The sequence below is a fragment of the Salvelinus alpinus genome, chromosome 1, assembly GCF_045679555.1.
Source record: "Salvelinus alpinus chromosome 1, SLU_Salpinus.1, whole genome shotgun sequence".
In the NCBI taxonomy this organism is placed as follows: domain Eukaryota; kingdom Metazoa; phylum Chordata; class Actinopteri; order Salmoniformes; family Salmonidae; genus Salvelinus; species Salvelinus alpinus.
Genome location: NC_092086.1, coordinates 2,228,624 through 2,245,072, shown reverse-complemented (window position 1 = coordinate 2,245,072; position 16,449 = coordinate 2,228,624). Strand labels below are relative to the sequence as shown.

The 16,449-nt window shown below is 43.9% G+C and overlaps 1 protein-coding gene across 1 annotated transcript in view; it reads right to left on the bottom strand.

Moving 5' to 3' along the window:
• Positions 1-16,187, bottom strand: part of flii (FLII actin remodeling protein) — a gene marked incomplete at its 3' end in the record, with an annotated part of 65,335 nt that extends 49,148 nt beyond the window's left edge. Inside the window, 5 exon segments of the mRNA XM_071390674.1 lie at positions 2,031-2,116; positions 5,538-5,618; positions 5,756-5,827; positions 12,616-12,726; positions 15,728-16,187. Coding sequence (XP_071246775.1) covers positions 2,031-2,116; positions 5,538-5,618; positions 5,756-5,827; positions 12,616-12,726; positions 15,728-15,790 — 413 coding nt within the window.
• Between the last annotated feature and the right edge of the window lie 262 nt (positions 16,188-16,449).

Here is a 16,449-nt window from a genome sequence, read left to right as displayed (position 1 = left end):
AAGAGGTTCTACCTGTTGTGGCTGAGGTTATAAGGCCTGTATGCCACCTGTTATTAGAGGTTATAAGGCCTGTTATAAGAGGTTCTACCTGTTGTGGCTGAGGTTATAAGGCCTGTATGCCACCTGTTATTAGAGGTTATAAGGCCTGTTATAAGAGGTTCTACCTGTTGTGGCTGAGGTTATAACAAAATGAGGAAAAAGTCAAGGGTCTGAATACTTTCCGAATACACAGTATATATATATATATATATATATCCTGTTATAGCTTAGGTTATAAGGCCTGTATGCCACCTGCTATTAGAGGTTATAAGGCCTGTATGCCACCTGCTATTAGAGGTTATAAGGCCTGTATGCCACCTGCTATTAGAGGTTATAAGGCCTGTATGCCACCTGCTATTAGAGGTTATAAGGCCTGTATGCCACCTGCTATTAGAGGTTATAAGGCCTGTATGCCACCTGCTATTAGAGGTTATAAGGCCTGTATGCCACCTGCTATTAGAGGTTATAAGGCCTGTATGCCACCTGCTATTAGAGGTTATAAGGCCTGTATGCCGCCTGCTATTAGAGGTTATAAGGCCTGTATGCCGCCTGCTATTAGAGGTTATAAGGCCTGTATGCCGCCTGCTATTAGAGGTTATAAGGCCTGTATGCCGCCTGCTATTAGAGGTTATAAGGCCTGTATGCCACCTGCTATTAGAGGTTATAAGGCCTGTATGCCACCTGCTATTAGAGGTTATAAGGCCTGTATGCCGCCTGCTATTAGAGGTTATAAGGCCTGTATGCCGCCTGCTATTAGAGGTTATAAGGCCTGTATGCCGCCTGCTATTAGAGGTTATAAGGCCTGTATGCCGCCTGCTATTAGAGGTTATAAGGCCTGTATGCCACCTGTTATTAGAGGTTATAAGGCCTGTTATAAACAGGTTATACCTGTTGTGGCTGAGGTTATAAGGCCTGTATGCCACCTGTTATAACATATTGTAAGAGGTTCTACCTGTTGTGGCTGAGGTTATAAGGCCTGTATGCCACCTGTTATTAGAGGTTATAAGGCATGTTAGTCACCTGTTATTAAAGGTTATAAGGCCTGTATGCCACCTGTTATAACAGGTTCTACCTGTTGTGGCTGAGGTTATAAGGCCTGTATGCCACCTGTTATAACATATTATAAGAGGTTCTACCTGTTGTGGCTGAGGTTATAAGGCCTGTATGCCACCTGTTATAACATATTATAAGAGGTTCTACCTGTTGTGGCTGAGGTTATAAGGCCTGTTATAAGAGGTTCTACCTGTTGTGGCTGAGGTTATAAGGCCTGTATGCCACCTGTTATTAGAGGTTATAAGGCCTGTTATAAGAGGTTCTACCTGTTGTGGCTGAGGTTATAAGGCCTGTATGCCACCTGTTATTAGAGGTTATAAGGCCTGTTATAAGAGGTTCTACCTGTTGTGGCTGAGGTTATAAGGCCTGTTATAAGAGGTTCTACCTGTTGTGGCTGAGGTTATAAGGCCTGTATGCCACCTGTTATTAGAGGTTATAAGGCCTGTTATAAGAGGTTCTACCTGTTGTGGCTGAGGTTATAAGGCCTGTATGCCACCTGTTATTAGAGGTTATAAGGCCTGTTATAAGAGGTTCTACCTGTTGTGGCTGAGGTTATAAGGCCTGTATGCCACCTGTTATTAGAGGTTATAAGGCCTGTTATAAGAGGTTCTACCTGTTGTGGCTGAGGTTATAAGGCCTGTATGCCACCTGTTATTAGAGGTTATAAGGCCTGTTATAAGAGGTTCTACCTGTTGTGGCTGAGGTTATAAGGCCTGTATGCCACCTGTTATTAGAGGTTATAAGGCCTGTTATAAGAGGTTCTACCTGTTGTGGCTGAGGTTATAAGGCCTGTATGCCACCTGTTATAAGAGGTTCTACCTGTTGTGGCTGAGGTTATAAGGCCTGTATGCCACCTGTTATTAGAGGTTATAAGGCCTGTTATAAGAGGTTCTACCTGTTGTGGCTGAGGTTATAAGGCCTGTTATAAGAGGTTCTACCTGTTGTGGCTGAGGTTGAGCACCAGCATGTTCTTGGAGTTCTCCAGGTCTCGGGGGATCTCAGTCAGCTGGTTGAAGCTCAGGTCCTGGAGAACAACATAGAACATCAGGAGAATAACATAGAACATCAGTAGAATGTAGAATAGTAGAACACAGGACATCAGTAGAATAACATAGAACATCAGTAGAACAGTAGACTAACAGAACATCAGCAGAACACAGAACAGTAAAACAACAGAACATCAGTAGAATAACAGAACATCAGTAGAATAACAGAACATCAGTAGAAAGTAGAACAGAAAAATAACATAGAACATCAGTAGAATAACAGAACATCAGTAGAAAGTAGAACAGAATAATAACATAGAACATCAGTAGAATGACATAGAACATCAGTAGAATGTAGAATAGTAGAACACAGGACATCAGTAGAATAACATAGAACATCAGTAGAACAGTAGACTAACAGAACATCAGCAGAACACAGAACAGTAAAACAACAGAACATCAGTAGAATAACAGAACATCAGTAGAATAACAGAACATCAGTAGAAAGTAGAACAGAATAATAACATAGAACATCAGTAGAATGTAGAATAGTAGAACACAGGACATCAGTAGAATAACATAGAACATCAGTAGAACAGTAGACTAACAGAACATCAGCAGAACACAGAACAGTAAAACAACAGAACATCAGTAGAATAACAGAACATCAGTAGAATAACAGAACATCAGTAGAATAACATAGAACATCAGTAGAAAGTAGAACAGAATAATAACATAGAACATCAGTAGAATGACATAGAACATCAGTAGAAAGTAGAACAGAATAATAACATAGAATAATAACATAGAACATCAGTAGAATAACAGCACATAGAATAACATAGAACATCAGTTGAATAACATAACAGGTCTATGAGGTTGTAATTAACAGAGGAGGAGTGGAGGTCAGGGGTCATGTATGACTGAGACAGTGGTGATCTCTACAGGTCTATGAGGTTGTAATTAACAGAGGAGTGGAGGTCAGGGGTCATGTATGACTGAGACAGTGGTGATCTCTACAGGTCTATGAGGTTGTAATTAACAGAGGAGTGGAGGTCAGGGGTCATGTATGACTGAGACAGTGGTGATCTCTACAGGTCTATGAGGTTGTAATTAACAGGAGGAGTGGGGGTCAGAGGTCATGTATAACAGACAGTGGTGATCTCTACAGGTCTATGAGGTTGTAATTAACAGAGGAGGAGTGGGGGTCAGGGGTCATGTATGACTGAGACAGTGGTGATCTCTACAGGTCTATGAGGTTGTAATTAACAGAGGAGGAGTGGAGGTCAGGGGTCATGTATGACTGAGACAGTGGTGATCTCTACAGGTCTATGAGGTTGTAATTAACAGAGGAGGAGTGGAGGTCAGGGGTCATGTATGACTGAGACAGTGGTGATCTCTACAGGTCTATGAGGTTGTAATTAACAGAGGAGGAGTGGAGGTCAGGGGTCATGTATAACAGACAGTGGTGATCTCTACAGGTCTATGAGGTTGTAATTAACAGAGGAGGAGTGGGGGTCAGGGGTCATGTATGATTGAGACAGTGGTGATCTCTACAGGTCTATGAGGTTGTAATTAACAGAGGAGGAGTGGAGGTCAGGGGTCATGTATGACTGAGACAGTGGTGATCTCTACAGGTCTATGAGGTTGTAATTAACAGGAGGAGTGGGGGTCAGAGGTCATGTATAACAGACAGTGGTGATCTCTACAGGTCTATGAGGTTGTAATTAACAGAGGAGGAGTGGGGGTCAGGGGTCATGTATGACTGAGACAGTGGTGATCTCTACAGGTCTATGAGGTTGTAATTAACAGATGAGTGGAGGTCAGGGGTCATGTATGACTGAGACAGTGGTGATCTCTACAGGTCTATGAGGTTGTAATTAACAGAGGAGGAGTGGAGGTCAGGGGTCATGTATGACTGAGACAGTGGTGATCTCTACAGGTCTATGAGGTTGTAATTAACAGAGGAGGAGTGGGGGTCAGGGGTCATGTATGATTGAGACAGTGGTGATCTCTACAGGTCTATGAGGTTGTAATTAACAGAGGAGGAGTGGAGGTCAGGGGTCATGTATGACTGAGACAGTGGTGATCTCTACAGGTCTATGAGGTTGTAATTAACAGGAGGAGTGGAGGTCAGGGGTCATGTATAACAGACAGTGGTGATCTCTACAGGTCTATGAGGTTGTAATTAACAGAGGAGGAGTGGGGGTCAGGGGTCATGTATGATTGAGACAGTGGTGATCTCTACAGGTCTATGAGGTTGTAATTAACAGAGGAGGAGTGGAGGTCAGGGGTCATGTATGACTGAGACAGTGGTGATCTCTACAGGTCTATGAGGTTGTAATTAACAGGAGGAGTGGGGGTCAGAGGTCATGTATAACAGACAGTGGTGATCTCTACAGGTCTATGAGGTTGTAATTAACAGAGGAGGAGTGGGGGTCAGGGGTCATGTATGACTGAGACAGTGGTGATCTCTACAGGTCTATGAGGTTGTAATTAACAGATGAGTGGAGGTCAGGGGTCATGTATGACTGAGACAGTGGTGATCTCTACAGGTCTATGAGGTTGTAATTAACAGAGGAGGAGTGGAGGTCAGGGGTCATGTATGACTGAGACAGTGGTGATCTCTACAGGTCTATGAGGTTGTAATTAACAGATGAGTGGAGGTCAGGGGTCATGTATGACTGAGACAGTGGTGATCTCTACAGGTCTATGAGGTTGTAATTAACAGAGGAGGAGTGGAGGTCAGGGGTCATGTATGACTGAGACAGTGGTGATCTCTACAGGTCTATGAGGTTGTAATTAACAACAGATAAACAGATCATGAACAGATCTATGATTAATGGGCCACAGACTTTATCAGGAGAGAGAGGACATTACCGTATGGCTGAACAAGGCAGAATGTGGGGTGAAGAGGAAGATAAAGAAAGAAAGAGAGAGACAGACAGGGACAGAGAGACAGACAGGGACAGAGAGACAGAGAGAGACACAGAGAGACAGAGAGAGACACAGAGACACAGAGACACGGAGAGACACAGAGACACGGAGAGACAGAGAGACAGAGAGAGACAGAGAGACAGAGAGACAGAGAGACAGAGACAGAGAGAGAGACAGAGAGACAGAGAGAGAGACAGGGACAGAGAGACAGACAGGGACAGAGAGACAGAGAGAGACACAGAGAGACAGAGAGAGACACAGAGACACAGAGACACGGAGAGACACAGAGACACGGAGAGACAGAGAGACAGAGAGACAGAGAGACAGAGAGACAGAGAGAGAGACAGAGAGAGAGAGAGAGAGACAGAGAGACAGAGAGACACAGAGACACGGAGAGACACAGAGACACGGAGAGACAGAGAGACAGAGAGACAGAGAGACAGAGAGAGACAGAGAGACAGAGAGACAGAGAGACAGAGAGACAGAGAGAGAGAGAGAGAGAGACACCACCACTAAACTCACCAGGACTGAGAGGTCTTCCAGCTGAAAGATGTCATCAGGAACTCCTGAGTTCTTCAGGTTGTTGGCCCGGGCAACCACCGCCTTAAATGAAACAAAGGTGACCTTTCCACACCTGAACCCATCACAGAAAGAGAGTGTGTGTGTGTGTGTGTGTGTGTGTGTGTGTGTGTGTGTGTGTGTGTGTGTGTGTGTGTGTGTGTGTGTGTGTGTGTGGTTACCCTGAGGTTCGGCAGGCTGGACAGTTCTCCATGTAGAGTAGTCAGGCTGTTGTGACTCACAGACAGATGTTCCTGAGGACAGATCCACAGTACAGAGTTCATTCACACTGAGGCACACACACTGAGCCACACACACACTGAGGCACACACACACTGAGGCACACACACACTGAGCCACACACACACTGAGGCACACACACACTGAGCCACACACACACTGAGGCACACACACACTGAGCCACACACACACTGAGCCACACACACACTGAGGCACACACACACTGAGGCACACACACACTGAGGCACACACACACTGAGGCACACACACACTGAAGCACACACACACTGAAGCACACACACTGAAGCACACACACTGAAGCACACACACACTGAGGCACACACACACTGAGGCACACACACACTGAGGCACACACACACTGAGGCACACACACACTGAGGCACACACACACTGAGGCACACACACTGAGGCACACACACACTGAGGCACACACACACTGAGGCACACACACTGAGGCACACACACTGAGGCACACACACACTGAGCCACACACACACTGAGGCACACACACACTGAGGCACACACACACTGAGGCACACACACACTGAGGCACACACACACTGAGGCACACACACACTGAGGCACACACACACTGAGGCACACACACACTGAAGCACACACACTGAAGCACACACACACTGAGGCACACACACACTGAGGCACACACACACTGAGGCACACACACACTGAGGCACACACACACTGAGGCACACACACACTGAGGCACACACACACTGAGGCACACACACACTGAGGCACACACACACTGAGGCACACACACACTGAGGCACGCACACACTGAGGCACGCACACACTGAGGCACGCACACACACTGAGGCACGCACACACACACACTGAGGCACACACACACACACACACTGAGGCACACACACTGAGGCACACACACACACTGAGGCACACACTGAGGCACACACACACACTGAGGCACACACACACACACACTGAGGCACACACACACACTGAGGCACACACTGAGGCACACACACACACTGAGGCACACACACACACACACACACACACACACACACTGAGGCACACACACACACTGAGGCACACACACACACACACTGAGGCGCACACACACACTGAGACGCACACACACACTGAGACGCACACACACACTGAGACGCACACACACACTGAGGCACGCACACACACACTGAGGCACACACACACTGAGGCACACACACACTGAGGCACACACACAAATAGGTCTACTACTATGTGTAACCAGGTAGTCTATAGGTCTACTACTATGTGTAATCAGGGCCAGGTAGTGTATAGGTCTACTACTATGTGTAACCAGGTAGTCTATAGGTCTACTACTATGTGTAACCAGGTAGTCTATAGGTCTACTACTATGTGTAATCAGGTAGTCTATAGGTCTACTACTATGTGTAATCAGGTAGTCTATAGGTCTACTACTATGTGTAATCAGGGAGTCTATAGGTCTACTACTATGTGTAATCAGGGAGTCTATAGGTCTACTACTATGTGTAACCAGGTAGTCTATAAGTCTACTACTATGTGTAATCAGGTAGTCTATAGGTCTACTACTATGTGTAATCAGGTAGTCTATAGGTCTACTACTATGTGTAATCAGGTAGTCTATAGGTCTACTACTATGTGTAATCAGGTAGTCTATAGGTCTACTACTATGTGTAATCAGGTAGTCTATAGGTCTACTACTATGTGTAATCAGGTAGTCTATAGGTCTACTACTATGTGTAATCAGGTAGTCTATAGGTCTACTACTATGTGTAACCAGGTAGTCTATAGGTCTACTACTATGTGTAATCAGGTAGTCTATAGGTCTACTACTATGTGTAACCAGGTAGTCTATAGGTCTACTACTATGTGTAATCAGGTAGTCTATAGGTCTACTACTATGTGTAATCAGGTAGTCTATAGGTCTACTACTATGTGTAATCAGGTAGTCTATAGGTCTACTACTATGTGTAATCAGGTAGTCTATAGGTCTACTTCTATGTGTAATCAGGTAGTCTATAGGTCTACTACTATGTGTAATCAGGTAGTCTATAGGTCTACTACTATGTGTAATCAGGTAGTCTATAGGTCTACTACTATGTGTAATCAGGTAGTCTATAGGTCTACTACTATGTGTAACCAGGTAGTCTATAGGTCTACTACTATGTGTAACCAGGTAGTCTATAGGTCTACTACTATGTGTAACCAGGTAGTCTACAGGTCTACTACTATGTGTAATCAGGTAGTCTATAGACCTACTACTATGTGTAATCAGGTAGTCTATAGGTCTACTACTATGTGTAATCAGGTAGTCTATAGGTCTACTACTATGTGTAATCAGGTAGTCTATAGGTCTACTACTATGTGTAATCAGGGCCAGGTAGTCTATAGACCTACTACTATGTGTAACCAGGTAGTCTATAGGTCTACTACTATGTGTAACCAGGTAGTCTATAGACCTACTACTATGTGTAATCAGGTAGTCTATAGGTCTACTACTATGTGTAACCAGGTAGTCTATAGGTCTACTACTATGTGTAACCAGGTAGTCTATAGACCTACTACTATGTGTAACCAGGTAGTCTATAGGTCTACTTCTATGTGTAATCAGGTAGTCTATAGGTCTACTACTATGTGTAATCAGGTAGTCTATAGGTCTACTACTATGTGTAATCAGGTAGTCTATAGGTCTACTTCTATGTGTAATCAGGTAGTCTATAGGTCTACTACTATGTGTAATCAGGTAGTCTATAGGTCTACTACTATGTGTAATCAGGTAGTCTATAGGTCTACTACTATGTGTAATCAGGTAGTCTATAGGTCTACTACTATGTGTAATCAGGTAGTCTATAGGTCTACTACTATGTGTAATCAGGTAGTCTATAGGTCTACTACTATGTGTAATCAGGTAGTCTATAGGTCTACTACTATGTGTAATCAGGTAGTCTATAGGTCTACTACTATGTGTAATCAGGTAGTCTATAGGTCTACTACTATGTGTAATCAGGTAGTCTATAGGTCTACTACTATGTGTAATCAGGTAGTCTATAGGTCTACTACTATGTGTAACCAGGTAGTCTATAGGTCTACTACTATGTGTAACCAGGTAGTCTATAGGTCTACTACTATGTGTAATCAGGTAGTCTATAGGTCTACTACTATGTGTAATCAGGTAGTCTATAGGTCTACTACTATGTGTAATCAGGTAGTCTATAGGTCTACTACTATGTGTAATCAGGTAGTCTATAGGTCTACTACTATGTGTAATCAGGTAGTCTATAGGTCTACTACTATGTGTAATCAGGTAGTCTATAGGTCTACTACTATGTGTAATCAGGTAGTCTATAGGTCTACTACTATGTGTAATCAGGTAGTCTATAGGTCTACTACTATGTGTAATCAGGCCAGGTAGTCTATAGGTCTACTACTATGTGTAACCAGGTAGTCTATAGGTCTACTACTATGTGTAATCAGGTAGTCTATAGGTCTACTACTATGTGTAACCAGGTAGTCTATAGGTCTACTACTATGTGTAATCAGGTAGTCTATAGGTCTACTACTATGTGTAACCAGGTAGTCTATAGGACTACTACTATGTGTAACCAGGTAGTCTATAGGACTACTACTATGTGTAATCAGGTAGTCTATAGGTCTACTACTATGTGTAATCAGGTAGTCTATAGGTCTACTACTATGTGTAATCAGGTAGTCTATAGGTCTACTACTATGTGTAATCAGGTAGTCTATAGGTCTACTACTATGTGTAATCAGGTAGTCTATAGGTCTACTACTATGTGTAATCAGGTAGTCTATAGGTCTACTACTATGTGTAACCAGGTAGTCTATAGGTCTACTACTATGTGTAACCAGGTAGTCTATAGGTCTACTACTATGTGTAATCAGGGCCAGGTAGTCTATAGGTCTACTACTATGTGTAATCAGGTAGTCTATAGGTCTACTACTATGTGTAATCAGGTAGTCTATAGGTCTACTACTATGTGTAACCAGGTAGTCTATAGGTCTACTACTATGTGTAACCAGGTAGTCTATAGGTCTACTACTATGTGTAATCAGGGCCAGGTAGTCTATAGGTCTACTACTATGTGTAACCAGGTAGTCTATAGGTCTACTACTATGTGTAATCAGGGCCAGGTAGTCTATAGGTCTACTACTATGTGTAATCAGGTAGTCTATAGGTCTACTACTATGTGTAATCAGGTAGTCTATAGGTCTACTACTATGTGTAACCAGGTAGTCTATAGGTCTACTACTATGTGTAACCAGGTAGTCTATAAGTCTACTACTATGTGTAATCAGGTAGTCTATAGGTCTACTACTATGTGTAATCAGGTAGTCTATAGGTCTACTACTATGTGTAATCAGGTAGTCTATAGGTCTACTACTATGTGTAACCAGGTAGTCTATAGGTCTACTACTATGTGTAACCAGGTAGTCTATAGGTCTACTACTATGTGTAATCAGGGCCAGGTAGTCTATAGGTCTACTACTATGTGTAATCAGGTAGTCTATAGGTCTACTACTATGTGTAATCAGGTAGTCTATAGGTCTACTACTATGTGTAACCAGGTAGTCTATAGGTCTACTACTATGTGTAACCAGGTAGTCTATAAGTCTACTACTATGTGTAATCAGGTAGTCTATAGGTCTACTACTATGTGTAATCAGGTAGTCTATAGGTCTACTACTATGTGTAATCAGGTAGTCTATAGTTCTACTACTATGTGTAACCAGGTAGTCTATAGGTCTACTACTATGTGTAATCAGGGCCAGGTAGTCTATAGGTCTACTACTATGTGTAATCAGGTAGTCTATAGGTCTACTACTATGTGTAACCAGGTAGTCTATAGGTCTACTACTATGTGTAATCAGGTAGTCTATAGGTCTACTACTATGTGTAATCAGGTAGTCTATAGGTATACTACTATGTGTAATCAGGTAGTCTACAGGTCTACTACTATGTGTAATCAGGTAGTCTACAGGTCTACTACTATGTGTAATCAGGTAGTCTATAGGTCTACTACTATGTGTAATCAGGGCCAGGTAGTCTATAGGTCTACTACTATGTGTAATCAGGTAGTCTACAGGTCTACTACTATGTGTAATCAGGTAGTCTACAGGTCTACTACTATGTGTAATCAGGTAGTCTATAGGTCTACTACTATGTGTAATCAGGGCCAGGTAGTCTATAGGTCTACTACTATGTGTAATCAGTTAGTCTATAGGTCTACTACTATGTGTAATCAGGTAGTCTATAGGTCTACTACTATGTGTAATCAGGGCCAGGTAGTCTATAGGTCTACTACTATGTGTAATCAGGTAGTCTATAGGTCTACTACTATGTGTAATCAGGTAGTCTATAGGTCTACTACTATGTGTAATCAGGTAGTCTATAGGTCTACTACTATGTGTAATCAGGTAGTCTATAGGTCTACTACTATGTGTAATCAGGTAGTCTATAGGTCTACTACTATGTGTAATCAGGGCCAGGTAGTCTATAGGTCTACTACTATGTGTAATCAGGTAGTCTATAGGTCTACTACTATGTGTAATCAGGGCCAGGTAGTCTATAGGTCTACTACTATGTGTAATCAGGTAGTCTATAGGTCTACTACTATGTGTAATCAGGCCAGGTAGTCTATAGGTCTACTACTATGTGTAATCAGGTAGTCTATAGGTCTACTACTATGTGTAACCAGGTAGTCTATAGGTCTACTACTATGTGTAATCAGGTAGTCTATAGGTCTACTACTATGTGTAACCAGGTAGTCTATAGGTCTACTACTATGTGTAATCAGGTAGTCTATAGGTCTACTACTATGTGTAACCAGGTAGTCTATAGGACTACTACTATGTGTAACCAGGTAGTCTATAGGACTACTACTATGTGTAATCAGGTAGTCTATAGGTCTACTACTATGTGTAATCAGGTAGTCTATAGGTCTACTACTATGTGTAATCAGGTAGTCTATAGGTCTACTACTATGTGTAATCAGGTAGTCTATAGGTCTACTACTATGTGTAATCAGGTAGTCTATAGGTCTACTACTATGTGTAATCAGGTAGTCTATAGGTCTACTACTATGTGTAACCAGGTAGTCTATAGGTCTACTACTATGTGTAACCAGGTAGTCTATAGGTCTACTACTATGTGTAATCAGGGCCAGGTAGTCTATAGGTCTACTACTATGTGTAATCAGGTAGTCTATAGGTCTACTACTATGTGTAATCAGGTAGTCTATAGGTCTACTACTATGTGTAACCAGGTAGTCTATAGGTCTACTACTATGTGTAACCAGGTAGTCTATAAGTCTACTACTATGTGTAATCAGGTAGTCTATAGGTCTACTACTATGTGTAATCAGGTAGTCTATAGGTCTACTACTATGTGTAATCAGGTAGTCTATAGGTCTACTACTATGTGTAACCAGGTAGTCTATAGGTCTACTACTATGTGTAACCAGGTAGTCTATAGGTCTACTACTATGTGTAATCAGGTAGTCTATAGGTCTAAATTAACAGTGAATGTACTACTGGTGAGCCATTCCCACAGCCTCAGCAGTGGACTGGTCCACTGAGACAGGCATCAATCAACACCATAGAAAACATATATATTCTGTAACTGCTCAACTAACAAATGCTCAGTGGACCAACAGCCTATGGACCAGTGGGCTAAATGGGGTCGGCATCACAGTCTGTACTCACCAGTTTCTATAGCGGACTAAATGGGGTCGGCATCACAGTCTGAACTCACCAGTTTCTGCAGTGCAGCCACTTCCTCTGGCAGATAACACAGGCCTGTCCTGTTGAGTTTCAGCCATCTCAGACTGCTCATAGACTTCACGTGCTCAGGGAAGTAACCTCCCTGGGGAGCGGGGGGAAGAGAGAGAGAGGAAGAGAGCGAGATAGCGAGGGGAAGAGGAAGAGAGACAGAGGGGAAGAGAGAGAGAGAGGGGAAGAGGAAGAGAGACAGAGGGGAAGAGGAAGAGAGACAGAGGGGAAGAGAGAGAGAGAGGGGAAGAGAGACAGAGGGGAAGAGGAAGAGAGACAGAGGGGAAGAGAAAGAGAGACAGAGGGGAAGAGGAAGAGAGACAGAGGGGAAGAGAGAGAGAGAGGGGAAGTGGAAGAGAGAGAGAGAGGGGAAGTGGAAGAGAGACAGAGGGGAAGAGAGAGAGAGGGGAAGAGGAAGAGAGACAGAGGGGAAGAGAAAGAGAGAGAGGGGAAGAGGAAGAGAGACAGAGGGGAAGAGAGAGAGAGAGGGGAAGTGGAAGAGAGAGAGAGGGGAAGTGGAAGAGAGACAGAGGGGAAGAGAGAGAGAGAGGGGAAGAGGAAGAGAGACAGAGGGGAAGAGAGAGAGAGGGGAAGAGGAAGAGAGACAGATGGGAAGAGAGAGAGAGAGAGGGGAAGAGGAAGAGAGACAGAGGGGAAGAGAAAGAGAGACAGAGGGGAAGAGAAAGAGAGACAGAGGGGAAGAGGAAGAGAGACAGAGGGGAAGAGAGAGAGAGAGGGGAAGTGGAAGAGAGAGAGAGGGGAAGTGGAAGAGAGACAGAGGGGAAGAGAGAGAGAGAGGGGAAGAGGAAGAGAGACAGAGGGGAAGAGAGAGAGAGGGGAAGAGGAAGAGAGACAGATGGGAAGAGAGAGAGAGAGAGGGGAAGAGGAAGAGAGACAGATGGGAAGAGAGAGAGAGAGAGGGGAAGAGAGAGAGGAAGAGAGAGCGAGAGGAAGAGAGAGCAAGAGGAAGAGAGAGGGAGAGGAAGAGAGAGCGAGAGGAAGAGAAAGAGGGAGAGGAAGAGAAAGAGGGAGAGGAAGAGAAAGAGGGAGAGGAAGAGAAAGAGCGAGAGGGAGAGAGAGGAAGAGAGAGAAAGAGCGAGAGGAAGACCGAGAGGAAGAGGAAGAGAAAGAGCGAGAGGAAGACCGAGAGGAAGAGGAAGAAAAAGAGCGAGAGAGAGAAAGAGCGAGAGGAAGAGAGAGGAAGAGAAAGAGCGAGAGGAAGAGAAAGAGCGAGAGGAAGAGAGCGAGAGGAAGAGAGCGAGAGAGGAAGAGAGCGAGAGAGGAAGAGAGCGAGAGAGGAAGAGAGCGAGAGAGGAAGAGAGCGAGAGAGGAAGAGAGCGAGAGAGGAAGAGAGAGAAACACAGACAGGGTTAGGGGCCAACATACTACAGTGCTAGCCTGTCCCAGATGTGTTTGTGCTCTTGCTAAGCCCACAGCTGTCACTGCTTTCATTGTCAAGCCAAACAGACAGGGACTCAACACTAGGTCTATGCCAGGTTAACAACAGCACAGATCTGGGACAGACGAGACCCTAAAGAGCAAGCAGAAGCACTAAGTCTGGCAACTTAAAGAGACCTAACTACATCACAGTATTATTATGTCATGGAGCAGACGCTCTTATCCACAGCAACTTAACAATTAGGGTTAAGTGTCTTGCTCAAGGACATGTCGACATACTTTTTTTTAAACCTAGTCGACTCTGGGATTCGAACCAGCGACCTTCCGGTTACTGGGCCAACGCTCTGCACCGCTCTAGGCTACCTGCCTATTATATATATATATATGTAATATAAATATATATATCTGCTATTATCAGCCGAAAATCATGACTTGTTGTTTGTAGAAATACAGAGAGAAAGAAGCCAAGAATAACACGAGTGAGAACGTTTTAATAGCATGACATCACAACACATGCTCAGAGCCTGGTGATGTCATCTCCCCCCTGGTTGACACATGGGAGAGGAGAGGGGGTCTCTAAACTAGACAAGCAGAAATACTTCTCAGCTGTCTTGTCTGACCATGTCGGCTTAAACATCTAACGGGACAGATACATAAAATAACAAGCAGTATGTTAATTATTATAAAAGCATAGAGTTACATGATCGTGGTTTAAACAACCAGACAGACAGAGACATTGCTAAGCTTGAACCTGACTCAGTTCCATGACATTACATATAAGAGTCATTGGTCGAAGGTGTCTTCAGTACCGGGACGTTTTGATGGAAGCCCCGAAGCTCGGGTTTTAACATTAATACGTATCGCTTAAGGTACGGGTTATGCGTCACATGCGTCTTACACAACAGGTCTAGATTATTAAACAGTGAAAATGCTTACTGACTGGTCCTTGTCAACAATGCAGAGAGAAAGAAAATAGTCGACACGTGTTGTTTACGAAGCATGTGACGAATACAACTAGATTTCAGTAACGTTATAGGCTTATTTTAGTCCATTATTGGGCTAAGACGTTAACTTAGCTATGGAGCCAGCTCATGCCAGCTAGGTCTCATCTTAACGTTAGCTTGCTTTCCCAAATGTCAGAGTTAAGATAGCCGCTTCCTAAGTGAACTAAATTAGAGTTGTGTTCCAATAATTCACAACTAGTTAGCTAACTTGTGTTTCGGACAGACATAAGTCGTTTGACAACTGGCTAACGCCCTGGTAGTGTTCCTGGTTTTGGTTAGTATGTCGTTAGCTACCGGGCTAACGCTGCTAGTTAGCTACAGTCCGACCAGTCACACAGCTAACTAGCTAACTTGTGTTTCGGACAGACATAACAGTCGTTTGACAACTGGCTAACGCCCTGGTAGTGTTCCTGGTTTGGTTAGCACGTCGTTAGCTACCGGGCTAGCGCTGCTAGTTAGCTACAGTCCGACCAGTCACACAGCTAGCTAGCTAACTTGGGGTCGGACAGACATAACAGTTGTTTGACAACTGGCTAACGCCCTGGTAGTGTTCCTGGTTTGGTTAGCATGTCGTTAGCTACCGGGCTAGCGCTGCTAGCTAGCTACAGTCACACAGCTAACTGCCTAGCTGCCTGTCGTTTACCCGACACAAATAATGGTCCGGTAGGTAAATATAATCGTTCGTTGTCTTACTTTGAAGTCGTTTCCAGATAGGTCTACCCCCCGGATAAAAGGAAGGACACCGGTGGCAGCCATGTCTGCTTCGGGATACCGTCAGTCAGTCGCTGCTATAGTCTCTGTTGGTGTTTGGTTTAGCAGGCGGAGCGGAGGTCACTAGTTACCACAGCCACAAAGTCATACACCGCGCTTCTATCTACAATTTATCTTCTTAAAATGTGATTTTAAACCTTACTCATACTGGGAATCGTATGCCTAACCTTAACTTAAGGCACATTTTTGTTTTCATACATTTTTACGATATAGCCAACTATGTGGGTGTGGTAACTAGTGGAAACCCAGGTGAAGGACCGGTGATCGATCCTGTTTTTGTCAAATGAACGTAAGATTGGACTTTTCGCAGCAGGTTAGGATAATTAAGTTAAGGAAAAGGCTTAGCCAAAATGATAAACAGTTGACAGAACAGCAGCTGCTGGGACCGGAAACACCCTTTCGGTCTGGGACCGGAACAGCCCTACCGGGGAGGCGCAACTCAGGAGAGAGCAGTGGAATCAGGGGTTAAAGGTCAGCCCCATTCAACCATAGAAACTTGACGAACGCTCTGAAGTCAATCAATCAATATTCTAGTTTCACCTATTCCTCTCTGCTATGATCTAACCAATAAAAACAACGTTTGGTCTATTTCCATTCCATTTAATATGCCAGCAGCATACCACCCTGCATACCACTGTTGGCTT